General features: G+C 44.9%; 2 protein-coding genes and 1 non-coding gene across 5 annotated transcripts in view; 2 read left to right on the forward strand and 1 right to left on the reverse strand.

The window, feature by feature from the left end:
* Positions 1 to 893: 893 nt before the first annotated feature.
* On the reverse strand, positions 894 to 3,869 carry HSBP1L1 (heat shock factor binding protein 1 like 1). Its single transcript, XM_086743124.1, has 3 exons — positions 3,678 to 3,869; positions 3,357 to 3,423; positions 894 to 2,378 (listed from the first exon to the last, which is right to left on the reverse strand). Exons 1-3 carry the CDS (start codon positions 3,720 to 3,722, stop codon positions 2,272 to 2,274), a joined length of 219 nt encoding a protein of 72 aa, XP_086599250.1. The 5' UTR covers positions 3,723 to 3,869; the 3' UTR covers positions 894 to 2,271.
* A 5,381-nt stretch (positions 3,870 to 9,250) lies between these two features.
* On the forward strand, positions 9,251 to 9,323 carry TRNAW-CCA (transfer RNA tryptophan (anticodon CCA)). The gene has a single exon. It is a non-coding gene; the product is annotated as a tRNA-Trp (tRNA).
* A 6,015-nt stretch (positions 9,324 to 15,338) lies between these two features.
* Positions 15,339 to 21,560, forward strand: part of SLC66A2 (solute carrier family 66 member 2) — a 65,850-nt gene continuing 59,628 nt past the window's right edge. For 2 of the 3 annotated variants that reach the window (XM_086743130.1, XM_086743131.1), the window contains exons 1-2: positions 15,339 to 15,421; positions 15,792 to 16,152. In XM_086743130.1, the coding sequence (XP_086599256.1) occupies positions 15,950 to 16,152 (203 nt within the window). In that variant the 5' untranslated portion in view covers positions 15,339 to 15,421; positions 15,792 to 15,949. Of the gene's footprint in view, positions 15,422 to 15,791; positions 16,153 to 16,276; positions 16,435 to 21,560 lie in introns of those variants that run through there. The other variant, XM_086743132.1, reaches the window with a different exon arrangement.

The raw sequence follows: 21,560 nt of genomic DNA on the forward strand, positions 1-21,560 counted from the left end.
GCACCCTCAGAATTGAAAAAGTGTTCCTTGCATCTAGCTGGAATTTCCTGTGTTCCAGCTTGTGTCTATTAACTCTCTTGTGTAAAACATCTCCAACAAGAGTCTAACTGTTGCCCATCCACAGCCATGGGGTAGCTGCAGCCAGAAAGTAAGCCATAGTCTCTTCTTAAGGCTGAACTAGCAGAATTCTCTCAAACCCTCATATGCTTTATACTCCACCACATCTTGGTGGCTTTCTGTTTAACTGCCTCATAACAATATAGTTCTTGATCTGGGGAGATTCAAAATTGACACTGTATTCTGGGTGTGGTCTCACAGGCGTTGAATAGAGGGGAATGACCCACTGGCTCTACTTGTGCTAATACTGACCAGTATGTGGCTGCAGCCTTTTTTGCCAGGGCACCCTGCTGAGTTCATTTTCAACTTGTCCACTGGACCCCACTCCTTTCCTGCAAAGCAGCCTGCCAGCCAGCCCCACACAACTGCACTGCAGCATTGCTTGACCACTGCAACCTTACCTTGTCCTAGAGGCCAGGCCTGGCACTTGCCTTTGAACTTCATGTTAAAGAACTGAAACTGGCACAGTATGCATACCTGGATGATGTTATCTGCACAGGTGCGCACAGCTTTGGGTGGGCTTGTGGAAAAAGTAACAACTGAACAGCTGTAATCTCTGCAAATAGTGCCATTTCTTTCAGTGCAGAACAATTTATGTTCATTGGACCCATGAAGTTTTGCAAAGGCACCTTTGTAATAATACCAAGTAAGATAAAGGCGCATTTTGTAATGTAAAAACATTTAAAGGAGCATCAAAATGGCACACACAAATGGAAAAGATTTTTCACAGAAGAATCTCATTATTCTGAGAACATTTAAGTTTAAAAGGCAACAAAGAAATATGATGAAAATTTTAATATTATTAAAATAAAAGAAATACATTTTCATATATTGAAAAAGTTTGTGACTGGATAAGTTCACTATATAGGATATAGTTTTCTATACAAAATAGTGGTTTTGCCTCCCCTGAAACTAGTAGTTCTTGCCCAGTTACAGGAAATAGTGTCCCATTTAGATTAATAAACCCATCTTTCTACTACTTTTCCTGAGGCATAGGTTTAAAAAAAATTTTGAGAGTCTGTTGTGACATGACACAAGAATGTTTGTTTTCACTGATGCTTTTTGTGACTAATGATACTGATTGTAAACTCCCAGATTCAGTGCGGTGCTGTTCTCCCTTTACCTTTCTTGATCACATCCTCATTTCAGTGCTGCAGAGAAACAGTGAATAAGTAGGTCAGTGTTTTAATTATTTATGAATGTGATTCAGCATAAAAAGAGGAAGATTTCTGTACAGTTAAATACATTTTCATGGATTGTCTTTCTGTATTTCTGAACATTATTACATAGCTTATCATGAAAAAGGCATGAGAACCAATAGATGCCTAAATTACTTCAGTATGTTTAGATGTTCCTGTCTTTCACTGGGTAAGCAGTCTCTAAATGACAAAATAATTGATGTGTCTCAGTTTGAATCAGGAAAGTGTGTAACAACAGGAAGAAGACATCACCTGCACCCACAGAACACGGAAGCAATACTGTCTTGTAAATACCAAGAACACTGACTAAGGCATCCATCGGGGCAAAGGGGTGGCACTTGCAACAGACAGTGATATATAATCTAGTATAAAATCCTGAACTGTAGCATGATTTTATATTTCAGAGTGTTTGGCAATAATACTAAAGTTATCCTTGCTCCTTCCATCCCCTCTCTTACTCCCTCAAGAACAAACAACTGCTGTGTTTGGGGCGAATTTATTTAAGAGGTGTGCTCTGAGCCATGCTGGGAAGCTGAAGCAGGTTTAAAAGCAGATGTACATAAATTTACTCTACGGAGAATTTTCAGGTAGGTTAGCATACTTGAGCGACAGGAATGGTGGGCAGAAGTGCTTTTAAGCCACACACATTTTATTACAAATGTAGATCCTCAGTTTACATATTTGGGATTAGTTTGCACTATCCCTTGTATGTGGCACTTGGCTGGAACAGATGCAACAGGCTACAGTTTTTATTTTGAAAAAGCAGTAGCATTATTTGGCTCTTGGCAAAAAGAAAGCCAAGGTAATTTTAAATATTAAAAAAAAAAAAAATAAATAAACTCAGTATACTTTAAAATCCAAAGAAATGTAGGTATGATATACATGAAAACAATATTTCATGCGAGGTGCTGCCTAGTTCAAAACTAAATGGAAATGACATAAAATACAGTAAAAATTAAGTTTCTTTACTGTGAAACTCATTGGTGTTTTCTATCCCAGCCTCTGTCATCAGGTCAGCAACATGCTTCTCAAGGTCATCGATGCGCTCACCCACTTCTTCCAGTAAAAAGTTAAAGATAACTTATTTATAAATAAGAAGAATTTAAATGTAATAGTTTTTTTCTTCTGCAAGAATAACAGAAAGCTTTCCTCTAGATGTCTCAAGCCTCTTACTCATGTAACACAAGATGAAACATGCACAAAGTTGTGTTGTTCCAAGACAATCCCACTTTCTCTTGCAACAGAGAAGCATTCAAGTTCTAAATGTTTTCAAATACCTTCCTGCATGCCCATGAGTGAACTGGAGTATTTTCTGTGTAAGAGAGTGTTTTCTTTTGAGGAACTATTTTAGGTGATACCGTACAGTCAGCCTACACAATCGGTACTGCTAAAACATTCTTCTCTTACACTAAAGCAACTGCTTCCTGGAAGGTCGAGTTTCAGAAAAAAAAAAAAAAAAAAAGGAAGATGTAATAAATCCAGAGTTTCAGAAAGCAGAGGTAGTTTCTGTAAGTACACCTAATAAGAAAGCTCAGCACCGCTTCAGGTCTTGATTTCTCTTTTTGAGGGCTCATCTTCCCACCCTCAGGAGGCTAACAGTTGTTTTTAAACCAACAACACGACCGGACAATTTTCCTGTTTAAGTGGCATTTTTGAAGACGGTTGCTTTTTTAATGTACCTTCTGGATCTTTACATGTAATTTGTTGCTCATTTTACTTGAAAGCAAGAATTGCCACACAGAGACTAGCTCACTGGGAGTTACTACTTTTAGTAAAATTTTTTTTTAAGATTTCCTTCTTAGTAAAGGAAAAAATAAAGGGGGGGGGGGGCAATTCAGCTGTGTTTACAACGCCAATCATTATAGCTTAATTTCATGTTCAGAAAAAAGCAGATCCCGATTTCCAAAGGCAAAGCCCCTCTACACCCGCTCGGGAATGCGGGGTGGCTGGGGCGGGGGGGGAACCCACCACTCCCGCCCCGGAGCCGGACGAAACCCCTCCCGCGGAGCCGGTAACTAACCCCGGTTCAAAAGAGGATATTTCTCAGCGTTATCTTGTCCGTCAGAGCTTGAAAATTTTCCTGCAGCTGATGCAGCAGATTTTCCGCCTGGAGGGGTGGGGAAAAAAAACAGAGAGGAAGCAAAAAAGCAGGAGCCCCGGGCGGCGGCGCACGGAGAGCAGCTACGGCCCAGCGAGCCGGGGCGCCGGGACCGGCTGCGGACTCGCCTCGGCCCCACGGCGGGACCCAGCTCGCTGCGGCCACCCCGGTACCGGGCAGACGCCCGCCCGGCGGAAGCCCTGCAGCAAGGGTGCCCCCAAAACCCAGCCCCCGCTCTCCGCCGCAGCCAGCCCCGCGCTCACCAGCTGCGAGAGGTCCGCGGCGCCCGGCGAGTCAGCGGCCGCCATCTCCTCCGCCTCCGAGCCGAAAGCCCCTCCGCCCGCCTTTGCCGCGGTCCCGGCAGAGCGGGGCGGGGCGGGGCGGGGCGGAGCGGGGCGGGCAGGTGAGCGCCCGGAGCCGCCCAGCGCCGCGGTCTTGTGAGGGGAGTGGGCGAATCGTTAAATACCACCCAGCCGAGGTATTCCTTTTCTCCGTGTAATCAGTTCTGTAACACGGGAGTGCTAAAAATAGCGTGCTTGCTGAAGTTCATTGCATCAGAGTGTCTGAAAGAGACAAGACGGGAGGCAGCAGCGAGAATTGGGCGGTGCCGCTCTCAGTCCTGCTGGCATGTAGGTCATCCCTGCGGTTTTCAGCTTCATAGGATAAAAAGCACTTGGTGCATCTACTGCAGAGGTGTCTTGTTGTGTAAGCAGATGTCCCGAGTGCTCTAACTCTTGCCTGATGTAAATGAAGAGGTTTTCATAAAATCACAGAATGGTTTGGGTTGGAAGGGACTTTAAAGATCACCTGGTTCCAACCCCCCTGCCATGGGCAGGGACACCTTCCACTAGACCAGGTCACTTAAAGCCCCATCCAGCCTGGCCTTGAACACTTCCAGGGATGGGGCATCCACACCTTCTCTGCGCAACCTGTTCTACTGCCTCACAGTAAATAATTTCTTCCTTATGTCTAATCTAAATCTACCCCTTTCCAGTTTTCAATTTCAGTTTTCTTCCAGTTCTCAATTTACTGTGCCTATATGATTAGGAGGATTTCACTGTTGGGCAATAGCTCTCCTTAGTCTATTACTTTATAGATATCCCAAACATGTAACAGTGCCTTCATCCACAAAAGTTTCTCTGCTGAGTTAGCAGTGACCTCAAATGCTGGAAAGATTATCTCCTGTAAGCCTACCACTTAGAATCTTTCTTAATAGACTTAATTGTTTTCCGTCTTGACCTTCCCTGCCTCATCTGGCAAGGTGTGTTAATCTCTGTGGTGAGATTCTGGCATCAAAGCAAACCTCCACATTCCTGCCTGCTTCCCATAATCATGGCTTCTCTTCCCGTACATCCTTATCCTCCCCCTCTCACAGATTCTCCTCTTTGCCGTTCTCATTGTAGCAAGTTTTGCAGTGCTTGAGTGCTCTAGCAGTGTTACTGCTCTAGAAAGCTTCTAGATAAAACAATTTTAACAGTAATATGCATACAGATACACTTTGCTTTTGTGCGTAGTCACTAGCTGCAACCACACAGCTTTTTTTGTTCTGTTGCATAAATACTAAGAAACAATTATTGCTTCTTACTTGTTTATTTGTTGCTAATGTATCTCCTTTCACTTAGGGCTAGAGCTGTACTAGTTTTGCTTTTGTACTCCTGGTAACAGCCATAGTCTTCCTGGTTTTCCCTCCTGCCAGAACAGCTGCATAAGCTTCCCTCTTAGGCAGCAGCATTTCCTCTGGGGGCAGTCGATGTGGCTCGGTCCGCTTGTGTCCAGACATCTTGAACAAAGTCAGAGTCCATCCTATTTGCAGTGAAGAGTTTGCAAGGATAACGAAACAGCTGGAAATGTGGAGGAGCAAGCATTACACAGCCAATGACTTTGCAAGAATTGCACTAAATCTTTGTGGTACCACATTTTAGCAATGGCTAGGTTAGAGTTCAACTGAAAACAAGCAGGACTTGGTAGAGGCTCCTCTTGTTTGCGAGGCAGGTCAGTGGGGTCAGAACCCAACCCCATGGTATCTAGCCAGCACAGCAAGAGAACAAGGGCCATTAAAAGCATGAAGGAGACTAAAGGAAATGTTTTACCATGCATTTCCCCCTTCAAAGGTCTGGTTCTTTTACTTTGTGGCCTCCAGAGCTAATTTGAATGGCCTTCCTAGTTCAAATCTTGACCTGAATTAGGCCAATAGTCCACAGCTGGGTTTATGGAGTAAAAATGGAAGTGTCTGTAAAGCAAAAAAAAAAAATGGTTGTGGAAAAGCTCCAAAGTTCAGAATACCTAAGAACAGAGGAAACAAACAGCAAGACCAAAAAGACTGTGCTTAACAATGAATTTGTGTAAAATAGAACTGGTGCTTTGGCTTTGCCCTGCTGCCCTCTATTCTGTCTGTCCTCAGAAGGCTCCGTTTTCCAGAGTTGAGCTGTTACATACGTTTCCAGGGTCTGAAATCTGGGAATGCAAGATGAGCCATATTTTAAAAGCAGTAATCCATGTTAGGCATGCATCCATGGGCTAAGGGAAGCCCAGCAAAATTTTTTTTTTTTTTTTGCCTGTGTTGGTTTCAAAAGCAGAGGTTTAGCTCAGAACCAGTTAACAACCAGCGCTACTGGTGATCATAAGTGTATTTACTGCAATAAGTAAAGAATAATTCATTTCCTAAAAGAGTACCAAGAAGTTCATGTGGGCAATTAATAGAAAAAACAAGTCTTGAGGGGGTTAGAGAGAGGAACAAATGAGAAGATTTGACAATTGAAATTAATTTTAATGCCATAATATACTCTGTGCTACGTTCTTCCAGTAAAAAGCTTAGACTTTAGTCACTTTCAATTTAAATATGTCCTCTTGGTATGAAGCATGTGAGGTATAAATAAAAAACAGGGTGACCTAGAGGCTGGGGAGCCATCTGCTTCCATCCTATTTCAGAACTCCAGGCCTGTGCTGTGAACTCTTCACATTGCGCTTTTATGCTGAAATGGTATCCAAAGCATGTTTCTCTTGCTCTTTCCTAGGGAAATTCCAGACTCTCCAATGCTGGAAGGAGAAGTCAGGGTAGCAGGATAGGAAATAAAAGTATGTTTAAACATTTACAGCCCAAGCTCAATGTCACTACTATATGATGCCATGCTGTACAAGCCTGCGGTGTGGAGTGATAAAGGAATTGTTTTGTAGAAATGCCTTATTCCTGTTGTCTGGATGTTACATAAAGTCCCGTCCCTCTCCTCTTTGCTGACAAATGAGATTTTATATACCGGGGGTTAGGAATCCTCCGGTCACGTACTCAAAGCCTATCTGGCTCAGGGCCACTTTGGAATGGAGATGAGGACAGAGAGAGGGCGTGTCAAATAAAAGGCTAATATTATGTGTGTGGTAAGAAAAAAAACTAGGAAATTTAGTCCTGGAAGGAGACATGAAGGCAAGTATTCCATGGCAGCTTGTCTGGCTGTACATCAGAAGACAGAATGCAAATCCCACAGCAAATTTTTGGGGTTTGATTTTTTTTTTTTCCCCCTTTCTGTCTGAGGCATGGTCAATTGTAAATCTTCTCTGAAGAGAAAAGGGCTAGGTACAAGATAGTTCTTGCACCACAGTCATGGTATTTCTGCTACCAAATTGTAGGGTTGGGTCTTTGAGTCACGCTGTGCTTGGTCTTTCCCTTTCTCTTAAGAAGCTTCTCTTGTGTCACTTTGCAATCATCTTCAGAGGGACACAAGGTGCAGAAAAACTATCTAGCTTTGCTAGGTCATCAGCTTTTATATGCTGAAATCCTAAATGGTGCTGATGGCTCTTGCAAACTATTAACATTTACCTGTTTCTCTTGACTCAGTGTAGTGCAGTTCACTGAAAGCTTGTTCCACTGGAATACTTACTGGTGAAGACATCGCTTTTCTTTCATCTGGTAACAGTAAAAGTAACAAGTTGCTGTTATTTAAAAGCATGGAAAGATGTGGTGAGTGAAATGCAAATGCTTCAGGCATGGGGAAAAGGCATTTGGGTCAGTACTGTGTGACAACTGTACTGCTTCTTTGAAAGGCAAGTCATTTGAGGTGAATATTTAAAACTTTGGTGTTTGTGCATGGTTCAAATTTCAGGCTCTGTATCTTTGAAGAGAAAACGGTAATTCCAGCAGTTGGGGAACCTGATCCCTCATGGAGATACTCTGCCTTCAGTGAAAGTATTACTTTTTGGGACTGCTGCTCACAAATCCCCTTGTTGTGAAACTCATTCAGTCAGCCCCTTTCTACAAGTTTATCCAGAAAGAAAACTGACAGGGATAAGGATATTCTTTATCAGAAGTTCCTTGTGTGTACTATGGGCACCATGTATTGCTAAGTAGCTGTTACAGAAAACAGGGTATAGTTTTCCCTGTAAGTGTTCTGCACTGGGGATAAATGTGTGGTTGTAGGAGCAGTAGAAAGGCCGCTGCAGATGCTTTGACTACAGAGGATGGCATTATGGCATCCAGAAATCTCTAGCTGTGTTTCCCAGGCATGGCTGGTAAGAGATGCTACTCCTCGTGCTGCTTTCTGCTCCAGCCTTGTTCCTGCTCTCTTTGAACAATGAGGGTGGAGGAGCCTTCATCCAGCAGTTCCCCTTCTGAAAGGTTGCAGTTTGTCCGGAGTGGAAAAGGGAGCAGGGGCTGTTTCTTCAGCCTTGTGCCCACTGGTGGCACGCCTGACACCGGATCTGGAGGCTGCAAATCACCCTGCAGTCTTGCTCCTTACACTGGGTGTCATACATGTGTGATGGAGCTTTCTTGAAGAAAATGCCATGCATAACAGGTAAGGCTCTGCCAGCCTCCGCTACGAGGGTGAGCTGAGGCAGCCTCTGCGGCACAAGGACAATGATCCGACCCCACCTGTTCAGATCCCACAACCTCGTGTAGTTGTCTTCCAGGTACCTCATGGTCCAGAGCAGGATGTGTGTTTTGTACACAGAGATTAAATGTGGCATGTGGGGGGAGTGGGGGTGGTGGAAAGAGTACTTTTCTATAAAATTTTATAAAAGATCCTGTGCTGGAGAGGCTGGAAGCTGGGCAAAGGAGGGAATAGTTGAATTGAAGACCCACATTCTGCTTTTCCAGAAGCTGTAAAGAACCATGGCTGAAGTTTTCTGTGAGCAAACTGCAGCTATGTTGATGCTTAGATACCTTCCTTGCAGCTTCAGAGATAATTTATCCCAGAGAAGACAACTGGAGGTTTTCCTGATACAGGCAATTTAAATTCACTTTGAATTAGTGGAAAGCACTTACTACAGTTGCAGAAAATGTGAGTGGATTTGGGCAAATATGGGGAATGACACTGGGGAACATCAGGTGTTGGATAAATGATATGTGCTCTAACAGTGCAAGGTTTGAATCAGTGAGCAATGATGGTCATACAAAAACTCAAAGAGCGTGGAAATCTGGGGGTTTTTTTGGCTATTTTTATTCGGAGAAAAAGCTTGTGCTTTCTTGTCTGAAACAAAGATCCTTTGCAAATATTCTTTTAGGACTGAGACCTTTACTGACAGTGGCCTGTCTGCTTCACTTGTGAGACATCTGCGACAGAGAGGGGAGTGCTAAGAGTACAGTGGGTATTTTATGCAGCTTGGCTGCTGTAGGAGGCCCTCCCACCCCTACTCTGTTTAGTGCTTCATGTGGCATTTGCCAGCAAGAGCCTTGTGGGTGTGTATTCCAAGCGTGCCTGGCAAAAGGCACCTGAAGTGACAAGGATGTGGAGGGACCGGAGGATGCTGAGGGACACTGCCGGCAATGGCTGGCACAAATGTCACCTGGGCAGAAGAGCTGAGGGGACTTGGCCATCCACAGCTGAAGGAATGGGCACAGGGGCATGGCCTCATGGTGCAATGGTAGCACATCTGACTCCAGATCTAGAAGGTTGTGTGTTCAAGTCACACTGGGGTCACGGGTGAGCCCCACAAGGGTTGTTCTCACTTTTGGGGCTGGCCAGAGAGGCTCAAAGGGCATGCAAGGATGTTCAGCTTCTCTCTGAGATTAATATTGTACTATTTGAAGAGGACCTATAACTGCAGCTCCTTCAGGTTTCAGGAAAAATCAGACTGCGGTATTTGTGTCTGTCTCATTTAGATTATTGCCTTGGACTTAATTGTTACTTACACAATGAAGTTGAGGTACAGATTTTTTTTTTCCTGCTGTACTCTCTGCTCCTGGGAAGGGCAGCATAAATTTGTTTTGTTCTGTTCAAATGTATAGAAGATGTTCTTATGTGTGCCCCAGATGCTGAGCTTATCTCAACAGAAGCAAACCAGGAGTGTTGCAACAGTGTGTAAATGCCGCCAGAAGCACTTTGTCCTTGTCCTGGAACAAAGAAAAAATAGTCTCTGTCCTGTAATGCTATCGACTCCAGATTACATGGTGATATTTTAAATCATGCTGAAGCTATAGTTTCCATGTAATTTTTCTTTTCTCTCTCTGTTTCCAAGCCACTCCACAGGTTCATCAGGAGGGAGAGAAAATGAGTCAGAGAAGGGTAGGGATAGTTCTGGTAAGACTTAAGAGACTGCACTTGCACCCTCACTCCTTCTTCAGAGATGAAGCCAGCTTAAGGATTTCCCAAACTGCATTTCACTCCCTGTGCTGGTCTGGCTGAGCTGGAGTTAACTTTCTCCATAGCAGCCGATACGGTGCTGTGTTTGATTTGTGACCAAAACAGTGTCGATAGTGCGCCGGTGTTTTAGCTATTGCTGAACAGCACTTGCACAACATCAAGGCCTTCTCTCTTTCTCACTCTGCCCTCCCAGCAGATAGGCTGGAGGTGGGCAAGAGGGTGAGAGGGGAAACAGCCAGGACAGCTCACCCCAGCTGACCCAAGGGACATGCTGGACCATGCAGCATCACACTCAGCAATAAAAATGGGCTGGGGAGGGTAATTTATTCCAAAGTAGCTGTTGCTTGGAGACTGGCTGGGCATCGATCTGCTGGTGGGAGGTGGTGAGTGACTGCCTTTGCATCACTTATTTTTGTGATTTTTCTTCACTTATTAAACTGACTTTATCTCAGTCCAGGAGGGTTTTTTTTTTTTCCCCTCAGTTTTACCCTTCTGATTCTTTCCCTTATCCTACTGGGAAGGAGCGAGTGAGCAACTGGGTAGGGGCTTTGCTGCTGGCTGGTGTCAACCCATCACACTCATCCTTTTCCATCTCACTCCCCAGTATCAGCAGCTCCTTGCTGAATGCAATGATCCTGCAATTAGTAAGTATTCTGCCCCGGGGAGGGGTGAAGTGCAGGAGAGAGGGAAATGGTGCAGGGCTTTTGTCAAGAAAGGTCCAACAAAAAATGGCTTCATAAAATAGCCATTTTAGTAAGACAGACTAAAAAGAGGAATATTGATAGTAAACCTTATGTCCCTTCTGATGCTGGGGACCATGCATTGGTTCAGCACTGGAGGAAGCCTGCATGGATTTTCCCGCAGCACGCAATGCAGATCCTGTCTTATGAGATGTTCCTTGTTTCTGGTCCTTTGAGCTATTATATATTTTCTTATGAGAAAACAACTTTATTCCTACAGATTGTTGATGTGAGAACTTCTTGCTGCTCCTGTTAGACATGGGCAAGGATGTGCAGGTGCCGAGTGGGACCTGCCTGCAGGCCCCTCTGCAACCAGCAACCAGCTGGCTGAGGTGACCCTCCGACCACAGGACACACGCAACGGCAAACGAAGAGCATGTGGGGAAGGAATGGTTGTAGTCAGCTGGACCTGTGTGACAGAAGAACCAGTTGTGGGTTAAGCAGTCCTGGTTCAACTTCTTGCCTGTGTGATATGTTGTTGTTTGTTTATTTCTCCACTCACCTGAACTTTGTCCATTATTTCAGAGCTGCAATGGTTTGAAGAAGGGTTCATGTGTCTCTGCCAGCTGTCAGGTTGATCTCTGCTTCTCTGTCATGTTCGGTTTGGGGCTTTTTCTTCATTTGTCTGTGGAGATGGTCACAGTCCAAGCGCAGAGAGGAGTCTAATCAGCTCAGTCTGTGTGGTCCCAGTTCCTGCTCCCCGGTGCAGAGCATGCCACTGCTGCCCAGAGATGGGTTTGTAGGCTGAGCACCTTTCTCAGAGGTCTTCCTCGGAAGTGGAGAGGGAGTTCTTGCGCATGTCGGTGGGTGCTCCACCCATGCTTACACTCACTGCTCTGTTTACAAAGACCAGTGCACAAGGAGAAAGAAAAAGTGGTACAGATGTGCAATAAAACAGTATCTGCTGTTAATGCTAGCTTGATTCTCTCCATCAGTTGCAAAACCAGCTGTCCAGTGTTTGAAGGGGCCAGGAGGTAGCTTCTGCCACCAGTTGCAGTGGGGTTGCTTTAGAAAGCAGAGAGAAAAGGACAGCTGGTTTAGTAATAAAACATCTTGGTAGGAATGGCCCATTTCAAGGTACTTAAGGCCCATTTACTTGTTTTATGAACAGTACAGTGAATATGTCTTTTTAATCTCTCCATGACTATAGTTGTAGAATTAGATATAATGTGATAATTGAAGGGTATTTTGCTGCCATACGAATTAACATAACTCTTATGACAACATTTATTGTGCAATGTGTTCAAGGGGTGATTTAGAGCTTATCTGCACTATGTCTTTAGCCTATGTCTTGCCGGGACTTCCTATGCTTGCTTCAGTGCAGCATTTCTCTAATGTAGAATATAAAATAATTTTAATATTCATCTTTCAAAATCAATTGAACAACAGACTGGTTAAAAGACTAGCAGCAATCTGCTATTTTTGCTACTGCAGTAACTACAAGTGAAGCACAACCAGCCCTCCTCCCTCTGTAAAAAACTGCAAAGAGGTAGCTGAGGCTTCAGTCTTGAAACTGCTTCAACTTGGGTGGTTGATTCCTGTGTCCTACCGACCCTAGTGTCTTTCTGCTAGGAATGTGGCTTCATGGAGCCAACTGTAGAAATGGTCCTCTGCTTACTCTCCTAATTCAGTGGACCTATTTGCAAAACAAAACCGTATATAATGATTTTTACCACCTCTACCAATGTTAAAATCTCTCTGAAAACATCCCATGTCTGTTCACCGTGTTTAGCTTGCTTAAACTGTACCCAAGGATACTATGGGAACAGTTCTTAACAGATCTAATCTCTATCTGATTTCTTAATCTGGAATAAATCAAAGGTCTGTTATGATTGGAGGTTTAGAGACTACGCTGTCAGCAAAATGTTAACTGCTAGGAGCTAGTTCGTAACTAGGTGGCTACAGCTGCTCACACACTTGATTTCAATTCTCTTACAGCAGTTGTCATAAAAAGATTAGTATCAGTCTTCAAAGACCTGGTGTGAAACATACTGCCTGCTTCTGTCTTCTGAGCAGGTAATGCAGTTCTAGCAAATGGAGATTTTTATTTATTTATTTTTTTTTAAAGGGGGAATGTTGCCAGTCCATGCGGAAAAATAGATGCACCTGTTCTTTTTCTCCTCACTCAAAACCAGAGGATTGCTGTCTGGCAGTGAAGCAGTACTGTTTCTATGGCAGGCTCTGCTTTTACACCAAGGAAGCGGTCCTTCTGAGCTCCTCCTCACTTACTAACTACCAGACAAAGAAAATTAGTTTGAGGTAAAGCCTCACCAGGCATAGCATTCTCATCTGGCTGCAGTCAGACCCGCAGGTTGCAGAACTTTTCCTTGAGGAGGCAAGGAAAAGTCTCCTCAGTCACCTGGTATCACCCAACCTTTAGATAAATTTTCTCCAGGGGACTCTCCTGCTTGAGTCTTGCTGGGTCTGTTGTGGTTGGATATTTTGTGTGCAGGGCTCTGTGTTACGCTGAAGTCAGCAAGTACCTTCGGATGGCACGGCTGCCTGCCAAAGGAAGTTGCCCCTGGCTGCTCAGAATATTCTGAGACCTGAAAGATCCCTCCCTGGTGCTGGCACAAGCCTTCCTGCAGCTGCTCAGGAGTTCAAGCCAACCTGTCATTCCTACCCCCACCCACTGTCTGGCATCATTAGTCAGTTTAGCTTACATCAGTGGATTAACTCGCAAATGCCTAGGACATTTTTTCAGTGACCAAAATGTAACTACATTCACACAGCAACGTGGCTGGAATTCAGCATTTTTACCCTTACAATTTCAAGGAAAGGTAAACAACCCAAGTTAAGGCAGTTGTCTCTTTCCAGCTGAGTACTTTAGAACCTTAATGCAGTACGAAATTTGTTATCACATAGACTTAAAAGCATCCTGGAATTATCCTGGGAGCTAACCTGGAGAACTGGTGTCAGTCTGGGTGGCTTCTTCTATGCAGGTCACTGTTACTTCAAAATATCTATTTTTTTTCAAGATAATTTCTCAATGTTTTCTCCAAACACTTATATTTACATGAGCAAAAGTTGGCTTCCTAATTTGGGTTACTCTTATTTTCAGCCTGAGGCTTGTTGAGACCTTTGTGCTTAAGGAAAAATAATGTGGCAAGAACTCCCAATAAAAGTCTGGAAAGAAGTTGGCATAACTGCACGATAATAACAATGCACAAGTGATATACAGAATATGAGCCATTAAATAATTGAATATTTTAAATTATGCAATTTAAACGTAATTTGATTGTTATACTCCCTCTGAATGAGTCAGATGCTCTGAAATCCAGAACTTCAAGCTCCTCACCCAAAAATCAGAATTAAAGACTTGCACTTTGTGTTTTTAACTTTCACAATCAAACTTTCAGGTCTGTGGAATGAAGCAGAGCTTCGTCTGAGCAGCAGAGCTACTACTTCCCTATAGGAAAGCTGAGTCCTAACTTTGGCCATGGTCACCTGATCTACGTGGGACAGTGTTTTGGACGTTTGTGTGGAGGTACCCCAAAAATGGTTGCCAAAGAATACACTCTGCAGTAATGTGTAGGTTCACGAGCTGCATGCATGCTGCAAAAACTTGCCAGATGGCAAAAATGGGTGCAGTTGAGTAAGGTCTTACTGTGCAGGAAGTAAACAGAAGCCCCGAAACAAACATTTCTTTCTATTTTTAATTCAGCTCCTTTCCATTCAAGACTTGCAACAAACATTAATGGTTGCTGGCATACGACACAAAATAATTCCGTTGCAGGAAAACCCATCTCTCTTCTCACCAGCTGGATGAGCAGCAGGAGCGTGTGTAGGGAAGGAGGAAACAAGCCTAGGGAACCATTACGGGGAGCCCAAGGAACAGGCTTCGAAGACAGCTGTGCAGCCCCTTGGGAAGTTAAATGGATGAACTTTTTGGCATCGCTGAAGTTTGCCACCCCCTCAAGCAGCCGTTTGAGGACGTGGTGTCTCTGCTGTCAATCTCCTCGGAACATCCGTGCGCAGCACTCGGACTTGCCCAGCGCAAGGGGCAGCGGGGACCCCCTGATCACTTTGGGTGGAAGACGCACGTTTTTCCCTCCCCTTGCCACCTTCTACCACTGCGGGGGAAAAAAAACCACCCCGGTGCCGATTACAGTTGTGTTGCCTGTAGTTACGGAGCGACTGCAATTTTGAGAGCCGCTGAAATGTAACTCTTGAGAAAAAGGGGCGAACTCAGAGGCAGGGAAGCCAGCTCTGGGACAGCGAGCGAGGAGAGGACGGGAGGGGAAGGCCCGCAGGTACCCCCCCGCCGCCTCTTTGCCGGGGGAGCCGAGCACCCCCCGCCTTCCCTCCGAGCCGAGGGGGCGGGCGTGCCGCCAGCCGCAGCCGGCTCGCATTTCCCCGTGCGTGCCTGGGGAGCCGCACGGCCGCGGCGGGCAGGGAGGGAGGCCGGCGGGCAGCCTCCCCGCTGACACAGCACCGGCAGCGCCTCGGGGCTACGGCAAAGCAACCGGACGGCGGCCCGCGCCCGCATCCCCGCCGCCGCCTCCCCCGCCAAGGGGACCGCGCGCGCGCGGGGCGGCCCCGTCGCTCATTGGCGGAGGCACGCGGCTGGTCATCGTGGCGTCACGGGCCGCCCGGGGCCCGCCGCTGCTACCGCTGCCGCCAGCGGCGCGTGCCCCCGGTTGCGGAGCGGCGGCGGCCGGTGTGGGATGGCGGCGGCCGGAGCTCGGGGAGCAGGTGGGGATGCGGGGGGACAGACAGACAGATGCGCGTGCTTGCGTGGCTCCAGATGAGCGGGGAGCGGGCGGGGTGGGGGGGGAGGGTGGGTGAGGGAGGGAGGGCGAGCAGGCAGGCAGGCGGCCCCCTCAGAGAAACGACCCGGGGGGCGGGTGGGGGTGCCTCGCCGGCGGAGGGGTCGCGTGTTCGTGCTCCGCCTGGCGCCCGCCGGCCGTTGGCGGGAGGTCCCCTCAGCGGCGGGGCGGCGGCGCCTGCCGTCCCCGGGCCGGGCCAGGGTTCCCTGTGGGGGACCCCGTGTGAGGGCAGGGGCGGCCCCCGGCTGGGAGCGGCCGGCGGCAGAGCCCGGCTCACGTCCCGTCCCGTTCACCAGGTGCCGGCCCTGCGAGAGCGGGCGCAGTCGCGGTGCCGCGCCCCGTCCGGGAGCCCCTGCGCGGCTGAAGCCGAAGCCGACCCCCGCCGGCGAAGCGCAGCGGAAGGCGATTCCTCAGCCTGACAGCCGCCGGGGCTGCCTCCCCGCTGCCCCCCGGCATGGAGGCGGGCGGCTTGGAGTGGCTGCTGGTCCCCATGCGGCAGCTGGTGTCGTGGGGTGCCGCGGGGGCCATGGTGTTCGGGGGCGTGGTGCCCTACGTCCCCCAGTACCGGGACATCCGGCGGACACAGAACGCCGAGGGCTTCTCCACCTACGTCTGCCTGGTGTTACTGGTCGCAAACATTTTGCGGATACTTTTTTGGTAAGTTGATCTTGTGTGTGTGTGTCTGCCTAGTTCTAAAGGTTCTCGCTTGCTAGTTGTAAAGCTTTCATTTGAAATATTTCAGGAAATAGTGTGTTTTACGTACTTTTCCCCTCCCTTGAAGATCAGAACGCTGTCTTTCCATGAGTGGGTGAATCTGGATTGAGGAAAATGAACAGGGCTCAGGAGCATGCTCTGTTAGCCTCCCCAGATCTGCTTATCAGTGCTCTGATGTTCCAAGATGCAACTTTTAAACTGGTTGGTAGAGAAAACAGCTCTATTGTAAGTCAGGTCTTTTTTCTTGCAGATTGTGTTTTACGTTTCCCTCGCCCCTCTAGCTCCGTTCTCAGAAGGAAGGCCCTGGTCCTGCACGCTTATTCTAGCATCTAGTTGGTATTAATGTCACTGGGACACTTGCCATGTGTTCTTGCATTTTCCCGGGATGCCAACTGGCTTCAGAGGGGGTTCGGTTCTAGATCTCCACACACAACTACAGATGAAATTACTCATTCTTTGATAAGCAGGCAAAAGGTAGACTATTTTTCAAAGCAGATTCTTCTTGTTTTCAACACCGCTTTCAGTATTTAAAACCAAATTTTTTACCATATTTAGGTCTTGGGCTGCTGGACTGAGAAAATGTTATCAGGGCATGATTTCCATGAATTTTACTAACTTACTTTCCTCATTACTTCTTACAGTACTAGGTGCCACAACACTGGAAAGGTACTTGAGAAACCAAAGATGAAATAGTCTGGGAAATTGCTGCAACTAAGAACAGCTGGTCTAAGAATATTTTGACTCCCAAACATGGCTTTGTAATCCACAAAGAACTGATAGGTGACAGGCTACATCCTTTTGTGGGTTTCCAGTTTCTTTTTAAAGCTCCTCTGACTCTTTAAGTATAAGGAACTTTCTGGATTCTTTTGCAGCAAAGTGCAGCATGCGAGTGCTGTGGTGGAGTGGAGGAAACAAGGGACCCTCTCTTGGGACGGCAGCTGATGGAACTGAGGAGTCATCACTAGATCAGAGCTATTTGTTGCGTTGGACCTATGTTTTCCTGGGGAGAAGTGTATAGAGCAGCTGTTGGAGAAAGGTAGAGAGGGTAGAGGAACAGACAAAGGGAGGAGAAGTGAAAAGCCTGAGCTGACAGATTGAGAAATAGAAATTGTCTATTTTTTTTGTTGCACTGGAGGTAGTTGAAATATACAAATGATTTGCACCTGAGTGGAGATGCTGGCAGTTTCTGGGTAAACCTAGCGAGTGCATCTGTTAAATGTGACTTGGACTAGGGAAGAACTGAAAGGTCTTTAATTTGAATTGATTTTAAGTACGTCTGTTTAAGAGATGTGCAAAAGAATAAATACGATGAGTAATAAAAAATTGTAATCTATGTCAGTGTTAAAAGATTTGTCAGCACTTTGAAAGAGAGAGAATGCAGTTACATTGATAAGATTATGTAATTTTTTACTGTGAGTATTTAAGCCGCATAGTAGTATCACTCCCTGACACACGTTACCTCTGTGTAGGCTCTGCTCATCTTGGAGCTCGGTGGTGGCATGGGGTGGCTTTGCGCAGCATGTGCATAGATGTGCCTGGGGAGTGTAAGGCACATTGCTGGCTTGTGGTACAGCCACTTCTATGGAGAAAAGTTGCATGCTTGAGCCTGCGGAAATCTTTCTGTCTGTGCTTACAGTGAATTGTCTCTTTCTACTTTCTGTTGAACTAGACTTGCATAACGATAATTCAGTGTTCCATGAGAAAGAATATTTTGCTTCTCTATTTATAAAGATTAGGCATCCCTGGTAGTTCATTATAAACACCAGTAAGTCATGAAAGCAGTGTTGAGGGTGGATAATATCCTTGGGCATATGGATGATTAAAAGAAGATAGCAGAGCAAGAGCCTCTGATTTCTGTAAGCATGTTTAAAATGCACCCATAGAGCAGCCTGGCAATTCAATTTTTGTGTTAGTTGTTTGTCACCTATGGCTGACATATTATCTGGGACACAGAACTCTAGGAAGTTCGACATAAACAGCAGAATTATTTTAATTGTGTATGTAATATTCATTGGAGGGAATTGGGAGGTGGTGTTTTTTAATTTTGTTTGAAATTTTTGAAATAATTTGATTAATTCTTGTGCTGGAATAGAACTGTTCCTACAAGTAATTTTGTTTTGTGTATAATTTTTCCCCAATCTGATGTTAAAAGTAGCAGTTTATAATATTACTCCTCCTTTCCTTTGGCAAACCAGTCCAGACCTTAATCCAAGTCTCTCTTCTGAAAACTTTACTGACATACAACTGCTGTTTTCAATTGTTTTTAGTTTCTCTTTATTACACCTGGTTATTAAGGATATGATTTGTGTGACGTTCATCCCTCCTGACTTCTTCTCCACCCTCATCCAAAAATAAGTACTTAAAGTGGTAGTCCTTTAAAACTTTCATGTTCTAATATTATTACTTTTCAGACCTTAATTATTTCTTAGAATCAGGTTTTTCTTTTTTGTTGTGTTGTCTTTTTAACTTCAAAGACATTTTTGTAATTCGTTTCTGTTGGTACTTCCAGATTTTCCCTGAATTTCATATATTCCTGAATCTGAGGCTCACAGAGTGGAATATTGCACATTTCAGATGCATAGGCAACAGGAAAAGACAGTTCCTGCCTTTTATGCCATATTTCCTCTGTATTTTCAGTCTTGAATGGTGCTGGTCTTTCTGTATTTCTGTCACTTTTAGCAGACCCAGTCCTACCTTTCCCCTGTGGCTCTGCAATACTTTGTTCACCTCAGCTGTGGAGGCAATTCCCTCATTTCCTATTTGTGAACTGGCAGATTCCACATGTTCCTAGAACTGTACTTAGTTATCTCAGAGATCTTTTTTTGTTGGTGGTGGTTTTTTTTAATGTCTGTTTTTTCAGTGAGTGAAGTTTGACCTTTTGTCTCTCTTCTAAATGGAGTATTTACTTCCTAATCTTCTTGGCATGTTTTATGTGTCAATAGAGTTGCTGCTGGTGTGTTGCACTGTGACAGTAGCCAATGGACACAGTACTACTGAGTTCAAGGATAACAATCCTGTTTCCCGTTACCTGTTTTCACAGTTTCTCTTCCCCTAATTAAACTGTCTCCGATGGTAAGCCATCTTTTAAAGTCAGAAGGACATAGTGCAATGCCTCTCCTCCTTGTTTTCCTCCCACCTAGTCCTTTAGTTTCAGGGTGTGCTCAAAGAACTTCTCTGTTTCCTAGGGATGACAATAACACATTATCCGTTAAGTCATTTGTCATGCTTCTCTGTTTCACAATGTCTCAAAATGTCATCTTTGAAGAGATGTTTCTGCTTTCACTTATGTGTGTTTGGCCGTGCTCTGTTCCAACAACGAGTTACATGCCAGAGCTTTATGGAAAAGCAGTGGGAGAGAACTGGTCTGCAAGAATGAAAACTGCATATGGATAGCAGTGAGCATGATTCCACTCTGCTTTGCTTATGCACACATGACTTTTGTTTAGGAAAAAGAAAGTAGAAGTTTAACCGTGCAGACTTGTGGTTCAGTGTGTTGACTGTATGTTAAGTCTTTGGCCCTTCTAAAGAAGATTCTGAATAAAACAATTTTTCAAAAGTAGACGGTCTGTTCTCACAGCATCACACAATGCAGTCTCCGTTTACCAGTGTGAAAAGTAGATTTTGTGCCGTGACTAGACTTGGTATCAAGTTAGCTTTATTTTTAGTAATAATCTATTGTTATAATTTTATATAGCACTTCAAAGCAGTGTTTGTTTTGGGGTGCCAGTGTAGCTGCTGGTCATGATTTATGATTGGTTATCAGCTGCTCCTTTGTTCTAGTCCTCCTACTGTTGTCAGTACTGCTTCTCCTCTCTGTCTTCTCCAGACCCCATAGATCGTTGTTTCTTGCTCTCCACTCAGTTCAACTTCTGAACTGGTCAGCCTGGAGAACGTCTATGCTATAGGTAAAGAGGAAGAGCCAGTGCAAAACTCAGTGCATTTGTAAAACTGGTACATATGAAGATGTATGGCATGCTCCAAAAATTCTGATACCAATTTTTTTCCCCTCTGCATTTTTAATAAAACACTTCATTACTATTTTTGTTAGCTGATGTCTTATTGTACTTGCTAGAGTCAGCTCTGATTTCTTGTTCAAGACTGGTTTTTAAGATGTCCGAGGGATACCCTGAGTCTTATTGCTGCTTGAGCTTTGAGGTGGTTAATCATTTGGTTAAGCTGTCCGAGGCTGTTTTGAAGTCGTGGGCTGGCTTCAGAGCGCACCGTGGCACTTGAACTCATTTGTGACCAAGATGGACATATATGCTTGGTTCTTGCAGCCTGCAGTCTGCCAGCTGACTAGCTTTGCATGGTCATAATCAAGAACAGGAACAAGAAGGTGGGCAAGAGTTGTGTAATCAGTTGAGGGTGGCGAATGCAGAAGAACTTACTTGAGAGTTTTTCCTCTCTTCCTCCTCTCTCTCTTCCCCCTTTCTTTTTTTTAAAACAGAGCTTATGATGAGATAAGTTATGGTTTCCTTTAATATTAAAATCAGAACAATTATCTAGAGGAAAGAGAACTGCAGATTTCTTGGAAGTCAGCAGTAGGCACTTTTATTTGTATCTTGAGTAAGTTCAGCCAAAAGTGCTTATGCTCCCTGCTATTCCCAGAAGTTTCTGGACTTTTTTTTTTTTCTTCAATTTTTGCAGTCCATAAAATGTTTTATGTAGTAGTATAATATGATTTGTATATTTTCCAGGAAGACAATATTGTTTCCAGAAGTTTTGAGATGCAATTCTGTGGGCCGCTGGCCTAAACGTCATACAGCAACACCATAGAAATCCAAATAACAAAAGAAAACTGTCCAGTTTTGGAGTTGTTCTCACAAAATGGTTGCCTTAAGATAAACTGTGGAAACAAGTTCTGACAGTCAGGGAACAAACAAACACTATGCAGTGTGGGTTTTTTTGAGCGAAAGTAACCCTCTACCCATTCCACATCAGTTCAGCTGAAACAAAGCGGGTTCTGAAAACTGTAATGTCAGTAGAACTGGGAGCTGTCTGTGCCGGATGGAGTCAGTGGAATAAGCTCCCTATTACGAGTAGAGGTTTACCAAGAACTGGAGGTAATTTATAGGAAAATGTTGGGCTTGCTGTTGTATGGGGGAGATTCCTACATATTTCTTTGTTTTGCTGTAACACCTACAGTGCTACTTGTGTATTAGGTCCCTGCTGTCAGATGTTGCTTTAGCTTCTGTGGGACAGTGAGATCTGTCTGTAGGACTTCCTGTGGGAAGAAGAAACTTTTACTTTTAAGATTTCTGTTACTAAAATGAATCTTGCCAGGTTTTACCATGTGGGGAAAGTGGGATGATGCTATAAACCAAGCTGACAGAGTGACTGCAACTTTGAAA

This window comes from Chlamydotis macqueenii, chromosome 2, assembly GCF_036417535.1.
Source record: "Chlamydotis macqueenii isolate bChlMac1 chromosome 2, bChlMac1.mat, whole genome shotgun sequence".
NCBI classification, from domain to species: domain Eukaryota; kingdom Metazoa; phylum Chordata; class Aves; order Otidiformes; family Otididae; genus Chlamydotis; species Chlamydotis macqueenii.